The following is a 19,171-nucleotide window of genomic DNA, read 5'->3' as shown; positions in this document are numbered from 1 at the left end:
TCTCCTTCACCACATAACAAATCATCAATAATCTCTTAACTCAATTCTTGGTACCAAGAATGGTTTGAGAATCATACTAAAAAACAGAGAGAAGCAATTGTTCAAAACAGAGCAAACTATCATATAGTTATTGATAAATCATTTGCATTATAAGTCGTTAGAAATCTGGGGTTCTCATTCATAAACCTTCCAAAGGAAAAAAGAAAAAAAACCCAAATAAAGAAAAGTAAATATATTACAGAAAATTGAGCAAGAAGAAAAACAGAGCATCATTCCTCTTCCAATGGCATCTGAAACCGACACAAAGGGCAACGGTTGCTGAATTCTAGCCATTTGTGAATACAATTTCGATGATAAACATGTAAACAAGGCATTCGAACTGCATCTATTTCATACCCAATTGAAACAATCTCATCCAAACAGATAACACAATCACTCAAAACCCCATCAATTTCAACTCTCTCCATGTCCTGAATCGAAGCCCTACTGGCCCGACCCGACACAATTCCCATGTGGGTATCGGACCCATAACTGGAATCCTCCATGGCTTCCTCGGGGAGCATGAGCTCGACGACCATGGGAATGGTGCGGGAGAGAGCGTTAATCGGTTCGGTAGCGATTCCCCGAGCCCTAATAGAAATTTGGTGAATGAAAAAGGGTTGAAGATGATAAGGGACATTGGTTTCGGAAAGCATAGAGGAAATTGCAGACCAAGAGAAGGAATCCTGAGTTAGAACGTCACATCTTTGGCGGAAATTCTTGTAACGAAGCGTGCTGATGATTTCGTCGCCTTGTGTTGCGTAAGAGGAAACGTAGAAATCGATGAAGAATTCAGGGGGTTGAGATTGAGAAGAAGAAGAAGAGGAGGAGGGAGTTTCAGAGAAATCTTGGGGCTGCCAAACCTCGCAATGGAGGCCGGAGTTGTTGTTGGCGGCGGCGGCGGCCATGGATTTTAATTTGTTAATTTGGGGGAAAATTTTGTGAAGGGATATAAAAAAGGAAGGGATTTTTTGTAATTGGATGGGAATCGGGAGATGGAGTAATGGAGAAGTAATGGCGTGGCTTTTAAGCTAAGAAAGAGATGTTATTTTTTAAATTTTAATATCTTTTTTTTTGTCCTTTTATTTGTAGGATTTGGATTTGGATTTTTCTTTTTCTTTCTTTATTATATATTTGTTTAGTTTAACTAACTTTTATTTTTTTTATAAAATAAATATGTTAACTAACTTCATCAAAGGAGATGCTTTGGTTGAATTTTATTTTGTTCTTGCTATTTAACACTCGGTTGGGTTTGGTGTAGTTCGAATGTTCTAGTTTTATCATATATATATATATATATATATTTATTTGGTCTATTGCATTTAATTATATTTAACAAGTCTATAATGCTACTTATATTATTGGATTTAAATGTTTTTTTTTAGTCTATCTACCCTTTCATTGATATTTGTATGTTCGACATAAATATGAATGATAAATCAACATTTTATTATATCGTAAAAGACTCATAATAAATATGTTAACTTTTTTAAAAAGGCATATGCTTATTTATTACTTTATATATTTTTTAGATTTTTAAATAATTTTTTCACAACATTTTAAACCTTGAATTAATTATGGAGAGAAGAGATCAAACTCTTCCATCTTAAAAGAAGAGGTAGATGATGCCAATTATCACGAGTTGCTCTCATTTTGACATATATGTTAACTAACTTTAATAAGGGAAGATGTGTTGGTTGAGTTTTATTTATTTTTTATTTTTACATTTTGCTTAATTTTCAAAATTAGTTGTATTCTATGTACTTTTGTTTCTTAAGAAATGGTCAAACAAAATTTCAATAAGGTGCATTGTAACATCCCGAATTTTAGAAAAATTTAAGTTAATTATCTAAAATTATTGAGTTTAAATTTTCCTTTTATTTGGAAAATTGGGATTAAATTGAAATAATTGAAAAACTTTTATTGGTTAAATTGAATTTAATTAATTAATTAGATATTCGAATTTTGCTTCCTTTTGATTTTGGATTTTAGGGTCAACTTAAAAAAAATTAAAAGAGATAATTAATTTCATGTAGTTTTGAATTGATTTAAATATTTGGAAGGATTTAATTTGTATCAAATCAATCTTATGCCTTTAATTTTGGTTTTTGAAGCCTAAATTAAGATAATTTGAAAAATTAATTGATTTCTAAATTTAATAGAATCTTTGGAGATTTTGGAGATATTGTGATAAAATATTTTATTTATATTTTCAAAATTTGAAAAAAAAAAAAAAAAAGAATTGAGATTTTTTCGAAATTAAATGAGAGTGAAAATATGACAAAAATTGGGGGAAAGCAATTCGTTTTTTCAGCGACAGCTTCCACAAAATTGTCGATTGCCGGATTTTGAACCCTTGGATCGTGCTCAAATTTGGTTAGTCTGTTCGAGACACATAGATTTCATTTTGAACGGTTGGATCGTTGTTTGAAGCTCTGGTTTGTTCGTAATCGTTGCTGAATAAAAAATTATAAAACTAGAAATTCCCTTTCTCTCTCACTCTCGCAAACCCTCCTCATGCAAGACCCTCACTATCAGCCGCTAGCCAAAACAGTTTATGTCGTCCGACAGCAACATCCGCTGCCTATCCATGGTAGCCACGAACCGACGCGCCATCAGCCACCACTGCCCGATCTTTGCCGGAATCTTGAGAAAAACTTTGGGTAAGACTTATTTTCCTTATAATTTGGGAGGTGAAATTCACCCATTTGATTTTGGGTTAAATAGTAACCTCTCTTTGGTATGAAACTTAGATTCAAGATTTTGAAGTTTTAAGGCATTGACCAAAGCTAGAGACCATTTTTTTCGTTTTGTAGGATTGGTAAAGATCGGTTGTTGGTTGGTTATTCTTTTAGATTGGGAGTAATAGTGGAAAAATTAAGTTATTGATTTTGGATTTAATTCTTGATCAGATTGGCTAACTGAATCAAGTTTTGGAATTTGTCTTGGATCAAGCCACAACTTTGGGTTGATTCAAGTTTTCCAAAGGTTTTAAGGAATGATTTGCATAGACTTTTGTGACCAAATTGAGGTAAGTGGTACTATTACTGGTGCCTTCGTGTTAGGCGGCCTAGATTAGATTTACAAAGTTAATTAATGGACTTTAGAAGCATGATTTTGTCTTTGTGATATACTTGTTGCATGCCAGTTATAAGTATTATGAGCATGTTTGAATTTCTAATCAGTACTGAAATTATGTATGTACCAATAGGGCAGTTTACCGTCTTGCCTTGACGCATGTTTTATTTCAGAGGACCGACGGGTCTAGTTTCATGTTTGACTATAAATTCTATTAAGGATTACTAGATATTAAAGTCAAAATGTTCCAAGAAAATTTTTGAAAAGATTAATAGGTCATGATCACTTTCATAGTATTAAAGTTGGTGGAGCGAGTAATGTATGGTGTTTTAGTTATTTATTAATGTGCCCAAAAGGAAGAAGAATTACTAGATGGAGCATAAAACGATAGTATGAGGAACTCTTTACAAGACCTAGGTAAGATGAATTGGTCAAGGAATGCCAATATGGTTGAAATTATAGTTGCCTTTAGATGGGAGAAAATGGGTTATTAGATTGAAAAATTCTTAAGGTGCTTGGGTTTGAACTATGTGTTTGTTTCAATAAAAAGGTTCAAGTTTAATTAACCATACCAAGAGGAAGGATAAACGTTTTGAAGTTTAAAAGCAATGTTATCTTGTGGGGATACTCTACTAAAGTTCCAAGTTTGGAATGAAATTTTTTATTTATGGAAAAGGTTATAAAGGGTCATATATCTTAGTTTAGGGATTATGTTTCACTCGGAAAGTAAAAAGTACACTTTCAAGTTGTTGGCTTAAGCAAGGATATATGTGAAGAAAATAATAGTATTTAAGGAAATGTTTTATTCATTTGGGGAGATAAATGGAAATTAATGTGTTCAAGATTCTCAAATAGTTAAGAAAGATTTGGATTTTAAGACATGATATGGGTGAATACAAGGCATGGTTTGGTGTAAAATAGGAATCTTTCATTACCATTTGGAACTTTGCACTGCAGTATGCAATGTTCGAAAATAAAATATATAGCTTGCTTAGGTTGTTGGATTGTAGACCGTGAAAAGGGATTCAAATAGTCACATGTTTTGGTACAGATATATTTCACTAGGAAAGTGAAATAGAGCATCTTGGATTTATTGGTCTTGAAAAATATAAGGGAAGATGAAAGGATTTGAAAAATATTTTGTTGCTTTGAGAAGGTAAGGGGAATTGATGTTTTGAGATTAAGAACAAAAGTTTGGTTTGGTGTCCAAGATAGGAAATATGTGTTTACGAACCTTTAGAGTTGGTATGAACAATCTCGTTACTATTTGGAACTATGGATCTTAGTATTTGTTGGTTGAATGGATATCCTGCCTAAGCTATTCGTCATGAGAATTTGATTAAGCTAGACTATCACGCGTTGGAAGAGTGCTTAGCAATCTTCTTCAAATTATAGTGGAGTCGAAGGAAATAACGTTTTATGAAAGGATGTTTAGTAGCAATAGTTGCTAGAAACTATGAAAATGGAAGGGGTAAGGCCTCGTTAAAGAGAGGGAAGATGTTGAAAGGTATTAGCAAGGTTTAGAGGTTTTGATTGTGGACACGAATATCTAGAACAAGGAATTAATGAAACCATCGATTTGATTTGAAGGTGAAAGTAATCTAGCTCCAAGTAAGAAACAAGCTATATGAGTATTAAGGTTGAGTAAATATCCCAGAATGACTCTTCGCACTAGAGATGAACTTGAGTTGCGAGCAACTCCTATCTTTAAGGCTCCTCATAGAAGGACTCTAGTAGAGTTGGAATAGCCTAAGTCACTGATACAAGAACCATTTAGCAAAGTGTTTTATATGTGCCTTAATGTTTTTCCTTGGAGCACATCAGCTTTGTTTATTAGGAAAAAAATGATTCACGCGACTTTGTATCAACTATTACAGATTAAATATGATAGCATATCTCGGTTGTAAGGGAAGGGTAATTAGTTGCCGAATCCGAATTCTGAATCCTGGACTTGAGATGCCATGAGAGATATGTTTTTTGTTGCATGGACAGTGAGGTGACCCACTCTATGGAGTGTGAACATTCTCAATATAGATGTATGCAACATGAAGGTCTTTATCTTAGAAACTAACATCAGGTAATTGTTATAGCTATTATGAGGTTATGGTGATGTATTTTGGAATGACAAATGCTCTACAGTATATGGGGACTTCAAGAGCTTCATTTAAGTGAGATTTTCATACTTGTGCATGGGAGGTCTAAATGGTGATATGTGTTTGTTTTAAGATCAAAAAGTAACATGATATTGTCTCAGATAAGTTATACAATTCATGGTAGGAGGTGAATACTCTCTGAAACGTGGAGTTAGTGCTAATTAAAAGTTTTTTGGTAGAATTATCGGTCTGAAGAAGAGATTTGGAAACATAGGGATGAGACAAGAACTAAGTATCACGAGCCTTTAAGGACTTGAACTTTCGAGGACAAAAGTCTCTTTAAGGAGGGAAGAATGTAACATCCCGAATTTCAGAAAAATTTAAGTTAACTATCTAAAATTATTGAGTTTAATTTTTTCTTTTATTTGAAAAATTGGGATTAAATTGAAATAATTGAAAAAAACTTATTGTTTAAATTGAATTTAATTGATTAGATATTCGAATTGATTATTTTGAAAATATTAAATTTTGCTTCCCTTTGATTTTGGATTTTAGGGTACTTACAAAAAAAATTTAAGTGATAATTAATTTCATGTGGTTTTGAATTGATTTAAATATTTGGAAGGATTTAATTTATATCAAATTGATGGATCTTATGCCCTTTAATTTTGGTTTTTGAAGCCTAAATTAAGATAATTTGAAAAGTTAATTGATTTCTAAATTTAATAGAATCTTTGGAGATTTTGGAGATATTGTGATAAAATATTTTATTTATATTTTCAAAATTTGAAAAAAAGAATAAAAGAATTTAGATTTTTTTAAAATTAAATGAGGGTGAACAGATGCCAAAAATTGGGGAGAAAGCAATTCGATTTTTCAGCACTAGCTTCCACAAAATTGTCGATTTCCAAAGTTTGAACCGTTGGATCGTGCTCAAATTTGGTCAGTCTGTTCGAGACATATAGAATTTATTTTGAACGGTTGGATTGTTGTTTGAAGCTATGGTTTATTCGTAATCGCTACTGAATAAAATCTCTAAAACTAGAAATTCCTCCTCTCTCACTCTAGCAAACCCTCCTCATGCAAGACCCTCACTACCAGCCGCTAGCCTAAACAATTTATGCCGTCCGACAGCAACACCCGCTGTCTATCTATGGTAGCCACGAACCGAATGGTGCTGCCACTGCTCGATCTTTGCCGGAATCTTGAGAAAAACCATGGGTAAGACTTATTTTCCTTATAATTTGGGAGGTGAAATTCACCCATTTGATTTTGGGTTAAATTAGTAACCTCTCTTTGGTATGAAACTTAGATTCAAGATTTGGAAGTTTTGAGGCATTGACCATCAAGCTAGAGACCATTTTTTCCGTTTTGCAGAAAATTGGTAAACATCTGTAAGTTTTGGGTAAGTTGTTGATTGGTTATTCTTTTGGATTGAGAGTAATAGTGAGAAAATTAAGTTATTGATTTTCGATTGAGAGTAATAATGGGGAAATTAAGTTATTAAGGGATTGGCTAACTGAATCAAGTTTTGGAATTTGTCTTGGATTAAGCCACAACTTTGGGTTGATTCAAGTTTTCCAATGGTATTTGCATGGACTTTTGTGACCAAGTTGAGGTAAGTGGTACTATTACCGGTGCCTTCATGCCAGGCCTAGATTAGATTTACAAAGTTAATTAATGGACTTTAGAAGCATGATTTTGTCTTTGTGATATACTTGTTGCACGACAGTTATAAGTATTATGAGCATGTTTGAATTTTTAATCAGTATTGAAATTATGTATGTAATGCATGAATAGACCAATAGGGTAGTTTACCGTCTCGCCTTGACGCATGTTTTATTTCAGAGAACCGACGGGTCTAGTTTCATGTTTGATGGTGTGCCTACGGGTCGCTAGACATGCGTGAGTCGACAGGTTTACGTTCATGTTAATTTTCATGTTTGACGGTGTGCCTACGGGCCACTAGACATGCATGAGCCGACAGGTTTACGTTCATGTTATTTTTCATGTTTGACTGTGTGTCTACGGGCCGCTAGACATGCATGAGCCGACAGGTTTACGTTCATGTTATTTTTCATGTTTGACAGTGTGCCTATGGGCCGCTAGACATGCGTGAGCCGACAGGTTTACGCTCATGTTATTTTTCATGTTTGACGATGTGCCTACGGGTCGTGAGTTGATGGGTTCACGTTCATATTATTTTCATGTTTGACGGTGTGCTTATGAGCTGCTAGACATGCGTGTCAAGGCAAAACAGTACGTCTTTTGGTTTCTTTTCATCATCTAAGACAGATGTAGTTGTTTGGGCCACAGGCCCATCATTTTCAACTCGTGGATGCATAGCCTGATCCCGGTAATGGGATCACTTACTGAGTATTTTATACTCAATCTTTCTTAATTTATGTTTTTCGAGTAATGATAGGAACGGACCGGCGGGTGACGAGAGGGACCTGTGATCGTGCCATATGGGACATGTAAATCGCTTCCGCTCAGTTTAAGTTTTCAAGTTATTTAAGAGTTTTGATTTGAAACTTGATGTTGGTCAAAATTTTATTTGTTTAAGTTATTTTTTTCTTCATTATTTTAGGGGGTTTTACTTATTTGTTATTTATTTTGGAAATTTGTCTTTACTATTTTAATGAAATTTATTTTCCTCAATGGTCAAAATGTTTTGAATGTAAATGTGTAATCATGAGTAACGACCGTTATCAGAGTACTCAAAAGGTCGGGTCGTTACATGCGTTATATGATTTTTCTTGCCGTATATTGTGATTTCTAATATTTGACGTCTAGTCTACATTCTTGCCCGTCTAAAAGGGCAGTTCCCTGCCAAGTGTTCCTTTTTAGATTTGTCTACAGTAACTCTACCCAACCCAAAGGGTCGATCATATGTACCTCACCTTAGGAGACCTGATTCGTTCGATTTAATACTCAAACTCATTAAACCATTTATTTACTTTTACCAAAAACCCAACCAATTTCTTCTATTTCTTGCTCAACTCAAATCTTCATGGACATCTGACATGGCCAAAATATTTTGGATGATAATACCAAGTTATAAGAACAATAATTGAAGGTAAATTGAAACCAATTTTTAACAATAAAAACTAAAATAACTTAAATCTATTCAAACTAATCGATTACTTCAGATGACAGAATCTCTAATTCTGAACTGTGACAACCTTTTGCTTTTCAATGTGTGATTAGTCAATGAACAAAGACAACAAAAACTGAGCTTTGGTTGGTTGGCTTGCCTACAACATAAGAAATTATGAGCCAATAGAAACCTTCCATGATATTTTAAGGTTTGATTATCAAATCTCAAATTCTGAACACCAATCCCTCATGGTAAAATGCCAACTAAACCAACTCTCTTTAATCACTGATGCTACTCATTATTTCCATCCCTTCTATGTAAAGGTGAAATATTCTCTCTACAAAATTTATTATGGCAGCTGCCCAAGATTCCCCCCAAACAAACTCAGCGCCACTTCATCTTTATAAAAACCCAACAAATTGTGACTGTTGTGCTGTTGTTGCTTACAAGAATCAAAACCAACAATTTCAAACTCAGCTTCATTGGCAGATTAGAAACAATTGATCAGGCTGATGACTATATATATATCATCATCATCATCATCCTCTTCAGTCAAAACATTGGACTCTTTTCCTTGTTCAATGTATAGTCAAAGACGAAAGGGGGAATGAGATTTTTCTGACCGCTACAGTCTACCAACCAACCGTGCCTAAGTCAAAAATATATATTTACTTGGGTCATTGCTAAAAAGATGATCCCTCCCTTCTCAAAGGTCCCTATGGTTATCATTTGGATGGTAATGGAGAGCTTGCTTTTGGTGTAGTCGAATTTACAGGTGAAGGGTACTTATGTCTTAGCGGGGACTTCGGCCCTGGACTGTTTGCTCTTTGGTTATGGACATGCTTAACCAGAGGGAGCTGTTCAAGAGCATATAAAACCTCAGACATCTGTGGTCGGAATTTTGCCTCTCGAATGCACTGCAATGCAAGGACTGTAGTCATGTAAGCAGCTTTTTGAGGGTATTGACCCTCTAACTTAATGTCCATTATCCGAAATAACTTGCGCTTATCAGCCAAGTAAGGTCTTGCCCATTCCACAAGATTCTGTTCGACGCCGACTTTAGTTTTATCAACAGCACGGCGTCCTGAGAGGAGCTCCAGCAGCACAACCCCAAAGCTATAAACATCACACTTAGCTGTTAACCTACCTGCAATTGGAAGAATAGAGATATATACATCAACTGCTACAATAAAATTTCAGAAATGTAATGTATAATGGGAAGCTCTAAAATGAACATCTTTTGCCCGGTTGCTGAAGCACTGTATTTTGAAACAGACATTTAGAAATCTGTAGTGTCTAGACAGATTTCATAGACAAGTAGTTGCTAATTTTATCCTAGTAGCTGGAAAACTTCTCAAGGATTTGCCAACCAATTCACTTTAAGAGAAAAAGCAATAATGATTTCCCCTAAGAGATTTATTATGATTAGATTTCATCTACCAGACAAACAGGCAGATCCAAACTTTAGCAATGAATCCAAATAGAAGATGGTGAAGAAAAAGTCAAATTACTCAGTTTGGTAGCTCAATGTATCTATCAGGAAGTTGAGTAATTATGAGAATACATATTGGGGCAAGGGGAATGGACTGTGGACATCCCATGAATCCATGATCTAGAATGCCCATGAACCAATGCCTATAGGAAACTTTAAATTGCACATATCCTACAGTAATTCCACATATAAGACTGATATCTAGAATAAACTCAAATCATATTTATGCAAATTATATCCTTTTCCTTACTAGAAATTAGAATAACCTTGAAGAAAAACAAAGATTCTTAAAAGGGTCAGAAAACATACCAGTGGCAATATATTCTGGAGCAGCATAGCCTTGAGTACCCATAACTTGAGTGGACACATGAGTTCGATCACCAGTTGGGCCTGCTTTTGCCAAACCAAAATCTGAAAGTTTTGCATTGAATTCCTGTGTACACACAATAATTTCATACTTACTAATTGGACAGATGAATTTTAATTATACATTCACAATAGCTTGTGCTTGTGACCTAAATTCTTGATTCTTCGTATTTAATAGATTAGAAGGTGGATGAGGAAAAAGAAGTTAATCTTCTCTCTACTTGCTATTCTGTCACTCAATTTCTATGTATTTCATTTACTTGTACCCGTTTTGATTTTCACAAGATCTAAATAACAGAAGTCTTTGCCATGAAGGATATAAATGACATACAGAATCTAGAAGGATGTTTGATGCCTTAAAATCCCGATAGATAACTGGTTCTTCAGAGTCATGCAGAAAGGTAAGCCCTCGAGCAGCACCTATAGCAACTTTGATCCTTATTGCCCAAGAAAGTGGTCGAGCACCCCCTGTATTATTGAAATGACAGATCTAATTAAGAAAATTCAATGCCATTGCACACACAACAACCGAAGTTCAGAACCTAATCAATTACATAATGAGTTTATCATGCCTGTTTAAACACAGTAAAAACATTGCCACAAAAAGGTAAATGATTGCAGCAAGGTTCCAGTTACAGTTAGCCAAAACATTCGACTTACTTCTAAATAGATGATTTTCAAGGCTGCCTTTGGACATATACTCATAGACCAAAAGTCGGCTATCCCCATCAAGGCAGAATCCAATTAGTTTAACCAGATTAGGATGATGAAGCTGACCAAGGTAATTTACTTCAGACTGCAATCAATAGCAACCTGATTTATAAAGCAAACTATTAAGCCAGAAAGATCAAAAGGACATGTCAACAAGAAAGAGTGAACTACCAGCCATTCCTTGTGTCCTTGAAAACCTTCAGGTTTAAGCTTCTTCACCGCAACAACCATTCCAGCTCCAGGCCTCACAGCTTCAAGTGTATGTTCATCAATCCATCCTTTGTAAACATGACCAAAACCTCCTTCTCCAATTAGACTGTCAGGGCGGAAGTTTTTAGTAGCATTCTTAAGCTCACTGTATGTGAAGGCTTTCAGATTTGGAGACAACAATATTTCACCTTCAGATCTATGAACTTGAAGACCTCTAGATGGCGTATTCCCACCAAGTGATGGAGCTCTCAAAGAAGCAGATGAATGACCTTTCCTATCATGATTTTTTGGTTCTTCTGCATGGAATAAGAGTGATGATGATTACAATGACTTAATAGTGAACAAAACTAAACTAACCTTAATTATACCAAGCAGCAACAATTGATACAGAAGCTCAAAAAACAATATTTAAGCCACAGCTCATTAACAAGCACATACATCCCTTGTGCAAATCCTGTTTCTAATTTATTCAAGTAATTATTGCATTGTATCTTACAAATAAAAAGTCACCACAATAGAGAGAAAAAGGATAAAGTCAAGTAAGACCCATTCAGTTTTACAAAGATAACAATAAAAAAAGTTAGACACATTCACTCTTACACACCAAGTCTCTGCATCAATTCACACTGACGAATCCCACTAGGTTCAAATGTTTGCAGTAAGTATACTGTATGTTACACTCATTATCACATTCATTTAGAGAAAGATTCATATGGAGGCCAATTTACACTCAATCATCTCTCAAACTCCAGTACATCAACCATAAACAATATTTTCTATAAGATTGCTCCAAAACTCCTTAGCTACTACAACTTAGCTTAGGTTTAGTTAATATTCACACAGGTACGAAAGGAATATGATTCCTTGTGCATTTTCATACACCGAAAAAACTTGGGAGACAGTAGGAGGCTTTTACTGGACACCGTCACCATTTGTCCAACAATCACCATCTATCTGCCTCCTACCAACTCCAATTTATTCCTTCCTAAATTTATCATCATACCATCATCTGCAATACCTTCGACATCAGGCTCATGATCAATAAAAAATCTCAGAGTGATTAATAGGTATTTGTTCTACGTACCCTTAGACTACATTCACAAAATGAAAATGATAAACCACATTATTCGAAAAGAAAACTTCACCCACCAGTTGATACATCAATCCCGTTACAAGATGGGATACATTGTGTTCAATTATGAAGGTCATATTTTATTCAATTTATAGAATCGCCCAATCATTTAGAATTTTCATTAACTTGATATTCAAAAGACTAGAACAATTCAAACTTAAACGAAAATCCACTTGCCCTAAAAACAGAAAAATTCTTTGTGGGCTTTACAAGTTGAGCACTAAGATCTCTCAGTACCATGGATTGTTTACTCAACTTACAAAGCTAAGAAATACATGGGATTTGGGAATATCATAAAACGCAATACAATACCCAATAATATTCCAAGAGAAAGCTAAAGGCTAAATGGGATTTCAGGAAGCTACAAAATGGCGAAAAAGGGGGAAAATCCCTACAAGGCGTTGATGGAAGAAAACCCATTTCGCGAAACACCGAAACAAAGAAACCCAGAAAGTTACAAAATCGAAAAAATGCAAAAATAAAGAAGCCCACCAGGAAAAAGAAAGGGGAAAAGGAGTCCATGGAATCAACAATGAAAAGGAAACAGGGGAAAGGAAGAAATTACCTGAATTAGGAAGGGAGTTGAGAGAGTTATCGACCTTAGAGTGAGTTTTTTCGAGGCAATTACCCATTGAAAAAGAGAGGGGAAAGCAAGAAGAAGGCAACAAAAGAACTACGAAAAACTCTCTGAAATTTTGCAGAGAAGTTGGAATCGTTCGTTCTATTGATGCTTCTCTCGCTGCTCTTCCAGCATCAGGTTCCTCTCTTCTCTCAGTTATCGAGATTAGCATCAAATATCAAATCAATACAAGAAAATACTAAGCCTTTTTTGGATTAATTAAAAAAAATTAATTTTGTTTATAAATTAATAAGAAAAAAACAGAGATAGCGACGGAGAAAGAAAATTCGATTGCTAATGAGAAAAGGAGAAGGATGAGAATGTTGACGTCAAAAATGACAATTTGCTGACGTGTAACTACAATAACACACTCCATCGGACAGAAGCAACTCCGTTAACTCCTATTTTTACTAAAATGCCCCCCAATTTTAATTATATTTTGCATGAAAAAAATTATATCAAATATTAATTTATACCCAACTTGCATTAATTAAAACTCCAAATTAATGATGCTATTAATTTAATTGTAAATTTTTATAAGAATCAATTTAGGTCCATATGATGACTTCTTTAAATGCAAAAATTAATGTTAATTAGAGACTCAAATAGACAATAGCAGTTTTCCATTAAATTTGAGTGTTATTATTTTTTTTTTCTATTTTAGTGATTTTTTTTTTAGATAAATAATGTTAATTCAGGTTATTTTGAACTAATTTAAAATGAAATCAAATGAAAATAGTCACAAACTATTTCAATTTATAAAAAGTTAAATTTTAATTGTTACAATTATTAGTTTAAAATAAAATTGATAATTGTCTAGAGAAAATCATTTATTTATGTTCTCAGAAGAAGAAATGGTTCCCAAAAAAAATCGAGAATTTTTTGGACAATGTAATAAATAAATGGTGGGAAAAAGAGAATATGACTCAAAAAAGAAATTCATTGTTTTACTTTAGAGAATGGGGATTTGATACAATTTTCAACTTTATATGGTTCAAATTATAGTTGAAATGAAGAGGATAATGAAATCTATCACAATTAACAAGTTATCTGGATGGATGACATTAATGTACTAAAAAGGAAAAAGAACATTTTAAAGTAATAGAAACAAATTGAGAAATAATTTATATCTAATTGACCAAAATGATACATTTAGATAGTTAATTAAGTTTCCTTAAATAGAACTCAAAGTTTACTATGAAGGCTGTTAATTTATATCATCCATCTTTTTACTTACATTTATAGATTATGGGGATCTTAACCATTTATTAGTATATTTGTTGATCAATATATATCATTGCACTGTGTATATAAATACAAAATACATCATCATTACCGTTACAAGAAAGTTGTTGTTATCTTAAATGCACTCATACTAGTTCAAATATTCATGAATATTGAGAAAACGACAAATCACATTACTATATATTCAAATTAAGTAATGTTTCTTTGTCCAGTACAGGTAAAAGATGCTATAATTAAACATCAATATTATTATAGATGATTTTAGTAAGGGCAAAAGCATAAAAGATCATAGTCCAAATCAGCTAACAGACGAAGATATATAAATATAAGGCCAAAAGGGGCAAGAAAGCAGACACAAGAATGGGCCAAAACCCAAATTATGAGGCTCGACCGAGGCCGAGGCTGACCTAAAGAGAATGGCTCAATGGTGGGCTGTGCGTAGAGATGTCTAGAAAAGAAGATTCGGGCTTGGAAAACAACTTGAAAACCTAAGAGGAAAAGGCTCGAGAGAGGGAAGAGAGAGGGGGAACTCGATAAATAAAAGGTTAGAGATGAAGTAAGTTCACTCAGATACTAAAATCTCCTTCTTGTTTCATTGTCTTCCTTACTGACTTAAGCATCGGAGCCCGTATGGCTAGCACCACACGGGTGTTCAGTTTTTCTCTATTTTACAAAATAGGTTCTTCCTTAAATTACAAATTCGCCGTTATTGTTACGTGGAGATCAGAGATCCTAAACCTGATCAAAATTTGGCATCAACTGTTGGTGCCATCTTTGAGAAAAGTTAACTAAAAGCAATTTTTGAGTAGAAAGGTTCAGTGCAAAAGATAAGCATGAGGTGTCAAGGTATGAATCTACATGGCAAAGAGTCAGATTAAGACCGACACCCATGATGATTCTGGGAGAAAACACCTCATCGCCCTCGACCAGAGGGGGAATAAGTGGAAAAGAACTCGAAGCTCTAGAACAGAAGGTTAATGGGACAGACAGGAACATCGGGTTATTAATCAAGGTCCTTGATCAGTAGAGTCGAGGGTCAAAAGATGAGCTTGTTCGCGATTTGGCAAAAGGAAAAACTTATTTGATTGAGAACATGGGAGAATTGCATTCCCAAAGGCGATCATGTGGTAGGAACAAACAATAAAGGCATAAAGGGGCAGGAGAAAAGGATCCCCAAACATTTCAGAATAGAAATCCAAAGATGAATGAAGCGGTCAGGGTAGCAACTAGTAGTGGGTTGAAGTTAAAAGTACGCAACGAAAAAAGAGATAGAGATGAAGCCTAGAACCGAGGCCAAGGGTGTAGCCGAGGCCCACCCTTAGGTTCAACAAATGAGGAAAATCGGGTGAAGGATATTCCAAACATAGACTTAAGAAACTATTTGGAAAAGAAGGGAAGTAAGAAAGAAAAAGAGGATTAAACAATTGAAATTTGGGAGAAGCCATAAAAGGCAGATCGCTTGAAGATATAAGATAAGATAGGGAATATGCAAAAAGTCAAGCTCCACGAGGGACTTGATTTGGAAGCCCTGGTTGAACAAGTGGACCCTTAATTCGCCGATGAGATTATGGATGCAAAACTCGTACCAAAATTCAAGGTACCTACGATAAAAACATATGACGGTAAGAGAGATTCAGTAGAGCACCTTGATATGTATCGATCTTGGATGGAGCTTCAGGGAATTTGGGATGCAATACGTTGTCGAGCTTTTTCTTTCACTTTAATTGGGCCAGCCAATGAGTGGTTCCAAAAACTAAAGCGAAAGTCGATAGGCTCGTTAAGAAGTTGGCAAGAGCATTCATAACCCAATTTATTAGGGGGAGGGATTAGAGAAAACTAACAACTCGTCTACTGACAAAAAAGCAAAAGTCAAGGGAGACGTTGCAGGAGTACATAATTCGATTCAATAATGAAGCCTTGCATGTAGAAGGATATATGGATGAAGAAGCATTAATGGTCATAGTAAATGGGTTAAATGATAAAAAAAAATCAAGGTCATTAGGAAATAAGAAAGCGATATCTTATGTTGAACTTATGAAGAGGGATCAGAAGTATATGAGTGTAGAAGAATTGCTACAGTGAAAAAGAGTTGGGGGAGATTCAAGGAGAAGGTCGCCACGCCCGCATGATAGGGATCTGGATAGAAGGACAAAAAGAGGGGAGACGAGGAAGCGATGACTAGATGAGAGGGAGTCGGCATGGTTTCAACCAAGTAACAAATTTGAAAAATATACTCCAACGATGATAGAGGCAGAAGAGATACTAATGGAGATTAGACACATGAATTTGTTGAGAGAACCATAGAAGATGAAGGTAGGGCCACACATGAGAGATAAAGACAAATATTGTCTCTATCATGACGATCATAGGCACCTCATAAGGGAATGTATTCAATTGAAAGACGAGATCAAAGTGTTGATCAGGAATGAATTCCTAAAAAAGTATGTAGGGGAGACAAGTGGAAGGAGGTCGAGGCCGAGCATAGGAGAGTTGAGGCGGACCCAAGGAAATTAATCTCCAAAGTAGAAATACATCCAACTATCAAGGGAAATCGGGGTGATCGTTAGAGGCCCAACAGGAGGAGATTTGAGCAGGAAGCGGAAGATGAATGCATGACAAGCAAGATATGGGCTGAATGGAGTAGAGGTGTATTAATGGTGAGTAAGGACTTAGATTTGAAATTGAAATTTTCTGAGGTCGAGGCTAGGTTCCTCCACCAGCCCCATAATGATGCTCTCATCACGTTGAAGATAGCTAAGCTTAGGGTTCATATGGTATTGGTGGACGAAGGGAGCCCAGCTGATGTTTTGTCTCTTATCACCTTTTCGAAGATGGGATTGGAGCAAAGTTGATTGAAATGAAGCTTCATTCCATTAGTGGGGTTTGGAGGAGAAAAGGTGCATCTAGAAGGTCTTATCAAACTAGTAGTGACTTTTGTGAAGAGCCTAGAATAGTGACAATGATGGTAAATTTTCTGATAGTTAATTGTTCATCAACATATAACGCGATCTTATAAAGACCAATTTTGCTTGAGCTAAGGGCGATCCCGTCAACCTACCATTAAATCATGAAGTTTCCAATAACAAAGGGGGTTGGAACGATCAAAGGAGAGCAGAAGACGTCAAGAGAATGCTATGATACTGTATTATGAGAGATGATCACTTTATTGAACGAAAGCAAGATTGCATATAATAAAAAGAAAAGAAAGTAGGCATAATGAGGAATCAAATAAGGACTCATTGAAGGAAAGCTAGCATAACTTTGAAACTGGGTACGATAGCATGTGACAAGACAAAAGCAACTAACCAGAAAGAAAGTACAAGCATCATATTAGAACACGACGAGATAGAAGAGACAAAACGGAAAGAAAATGCAAACATCATATGGAACATTAACAATAAAAGGATGAAAGCTTCACTCAGCACCAGAGGGATTATGAGTCATGGGATTACGCCCATCCTGATTAGGATCATCAAGTTCAAATACATAGAGATCTTGACGGTACTTCTCAAAATCATTAAGTAAGTATTGGAAATTGATTGGAGGTTGACTGGTGGAGGTTGCTGGAAGTGGTGGCCGGAGGTTGGTTGGTAGAGGTTTCCAGAAGTGGTGGTCGAAAGTTAGCTGGTAAAGGTCACTGGAAGAGGTGGTCAGAGGTCGTTGAGGCTGGCTAGTGGCGATAACCAATAGTGGTGGCCAAAAGTTGGCCAATGACAGTTGTCGGAGGTGGTGATTGAAGTTTTCATACAAATTAGGGAGAAGATTAACCATTAAACACTCAAAATTCATTTATCTAAAAGATTTTTTAAGTATTTATCATGAACCAACTTATTTTATAAACTCATTTTTCCAAAATCTATTTCAAGTAGTTACCAAACACATAGATTTTGATGTAAAATTGATGAAATTGAGAATTTACTGTCACAATTCAACCTCTACATATTTATGGGTAAAAAGTACATTTTTTCTCTTTCTTTTTATAATCTATAAATAATTAAGAATATTTAGTATAAAAAATAATAGCAATATATATATATATATATCTCATCGATCCTTTTCCTTTAGTGTGATATGCCAACCAAATAAACAAAATATATTAATATAACAATACATCATTTAGACTTTTGCCGTGAAGTTTGGCGAACATCACGATGGTCGAATTAATTAATTTGAACAACATAATAATAATTGTACGATAAAAATGAGGATATTTAATTCCAAAAAAGTTAAAACAGGATAAGAACTCATAGAAATTAAGACATTTTATGATGCGCTGTTTGCAAATTTAGTATACATAATAACAAATACCATAATTTAACATCATAATCATATTTACTATTCATTTAAAATGTTGTTATATACTTGAATGGTTGGATATTTATAGTATAATGAAAGAAAGTAAACATTTTGAATTTTGAAATATAAAAAAATAGATTTAATTATATATGTAGGTTAAATTCTAATTTGGATTGAACGTCAAATTAGATGGTGTTTCATGTATAAATTTAACATATATGAATGTTAAATGTTAAATTTGTAATTTATTTAATTTGAATGAGTTATGCTTAATTTTGGTCAAGGAATAACTCAATTGAATTAAATTTAACAAATGTTTCAATTTTTTTTATTTATTTGATTTTATTTTGTATTTTGGAGAGTTACTAAGTTGCTAACCTATAAATATGCAATGTATTTCTTCATTTGTAGCATCTCATTCCAAATTGAAAATTTTACTAATTTCTTTTATTTTTTTTATCTTAAATTAAGTTGAGAGCAAGTATCTAAGAGTTCGGTCAAATTTGAGTAGTTCGAGGTTACAGTTCTACCTGAACATTAATTATTGTATCTTGATAAGACAATCACTATAATCTACTTCCAGCTTGTGCAGAGAGAACAATTATCTTCAAGATAGTGCTTATCAAAAGTGTGTCTCAACTACCTTAGTTTTTTTTTTTTGTATAAGTTATTGCTTATTTCCATTTATAAGCCTTGTTATATCACTTGACTTACATTTGAGTTTGAATATCATTACTTATACAGTGTGTGCACTATATCTTGTTGAGGTGTAATCAGTTTGCTAGTGTGT

General features: G+C 34.5%; 2 protein-coding genes across 2 annotated transcripts; both read right to left on the bottom strand.

Annotated features, from left to right (window-relative positions):
- Positions 1-269: 269 nt before the first annotated feature.
- Positions 270-947, bottom strand: LOC120084054 (uncharacterized). Its single transcript, XM_039039955.1, has one exon. The coding sequence runs from the start codon at positions 945-947 to the stop codon at positions 270-272; it is 678 nt and encodes a 225-aa protein (XP_038895883.1).
- A 7,428-nt stretch (positions 948-8,375) lies between these two features.
- LOC120083681 (putative serine/threonine-protein kinase PBL3) lies at positions 8,376-13,135 on the bottom strand. The gene is made up of 6 exons (XM_039039520.2): positions 12,787-13,135; positions 11,051-11,385; positions 10,829-10,964; positions 10,500-10,636; positions 10,112-10,235; positions 8,376-9,457 (listed from the first exon to the last, which is right to left on the bottom strand). Exons 1-6 carry the CDS (start codon positions 13,010-13,012, stop codon positions 9,036-9,038), a joined length of 1,380 nt encoding a protein of 459 aa, XP_038895448.1. The 5' UTR covers positions 13,013-13,135; the 3' UTR covers positions 8,376-9,035.
- Between the last annotated feature and the right edge of the window lie 6,036 nt (positions 13,136-19,171).

The sequence above is a fragment of the Benincasa hispida genome, chromosome 8, assembly GCF_027475165.1.
Source record: "Benincasa hispida cultivar pf3 chromosome 8, pf3_genome.v1.1, whole genome shotgun sequence".
In the NCBI taxonomy this organism is placed as follows: domain Eukaryota; kingdom Viridiplantae; phylum Streptophyta; class Magnoliopsida; order Cucurbitales; family Cucurbitaceae; genus Benincasa; species Benincasa hispida.
Note: the sequence above shows the minus strand (reverse complement) of the source record. Positions and strands in the feature narration are given on the sequence as shown.

What these genes read in the sequence shown, in the direction of transcription:
- LOC120084054 (XM_039039955.1), bottom strand. Translation starts at nt 947, where the DNA reads ATGGCCGCCGCCGCCGCCAACAACAACTCCGGCCTCCATTGCGAGGTT.
- LOC120083681 (XM_039039520.2), bottom strand. Translation starts at nt 13,012, where the DNA reads ATGCTAATCTCGATAACTGAGAGAAGAGAGGAACCTGATGCTGGAAGA. An exon ending in CAACTCCCTTCCTAATTCAG is followed by an intron (nt 11,386 to 12,786) that starts GTAATTTCTTCC and finishes TATTCCATGCAG; the next exon opens with AAGAACCAAAAAATCATGAT. An exon ending in TCCAGAATATATTGCCACTG is followed by an intron (nt 9,458 to 10,111) that starts GTATGTTTTCTG and finishes TTCCAATTGCAG; the next exon opens with GTAGGTTAACAGCTAAGTGT.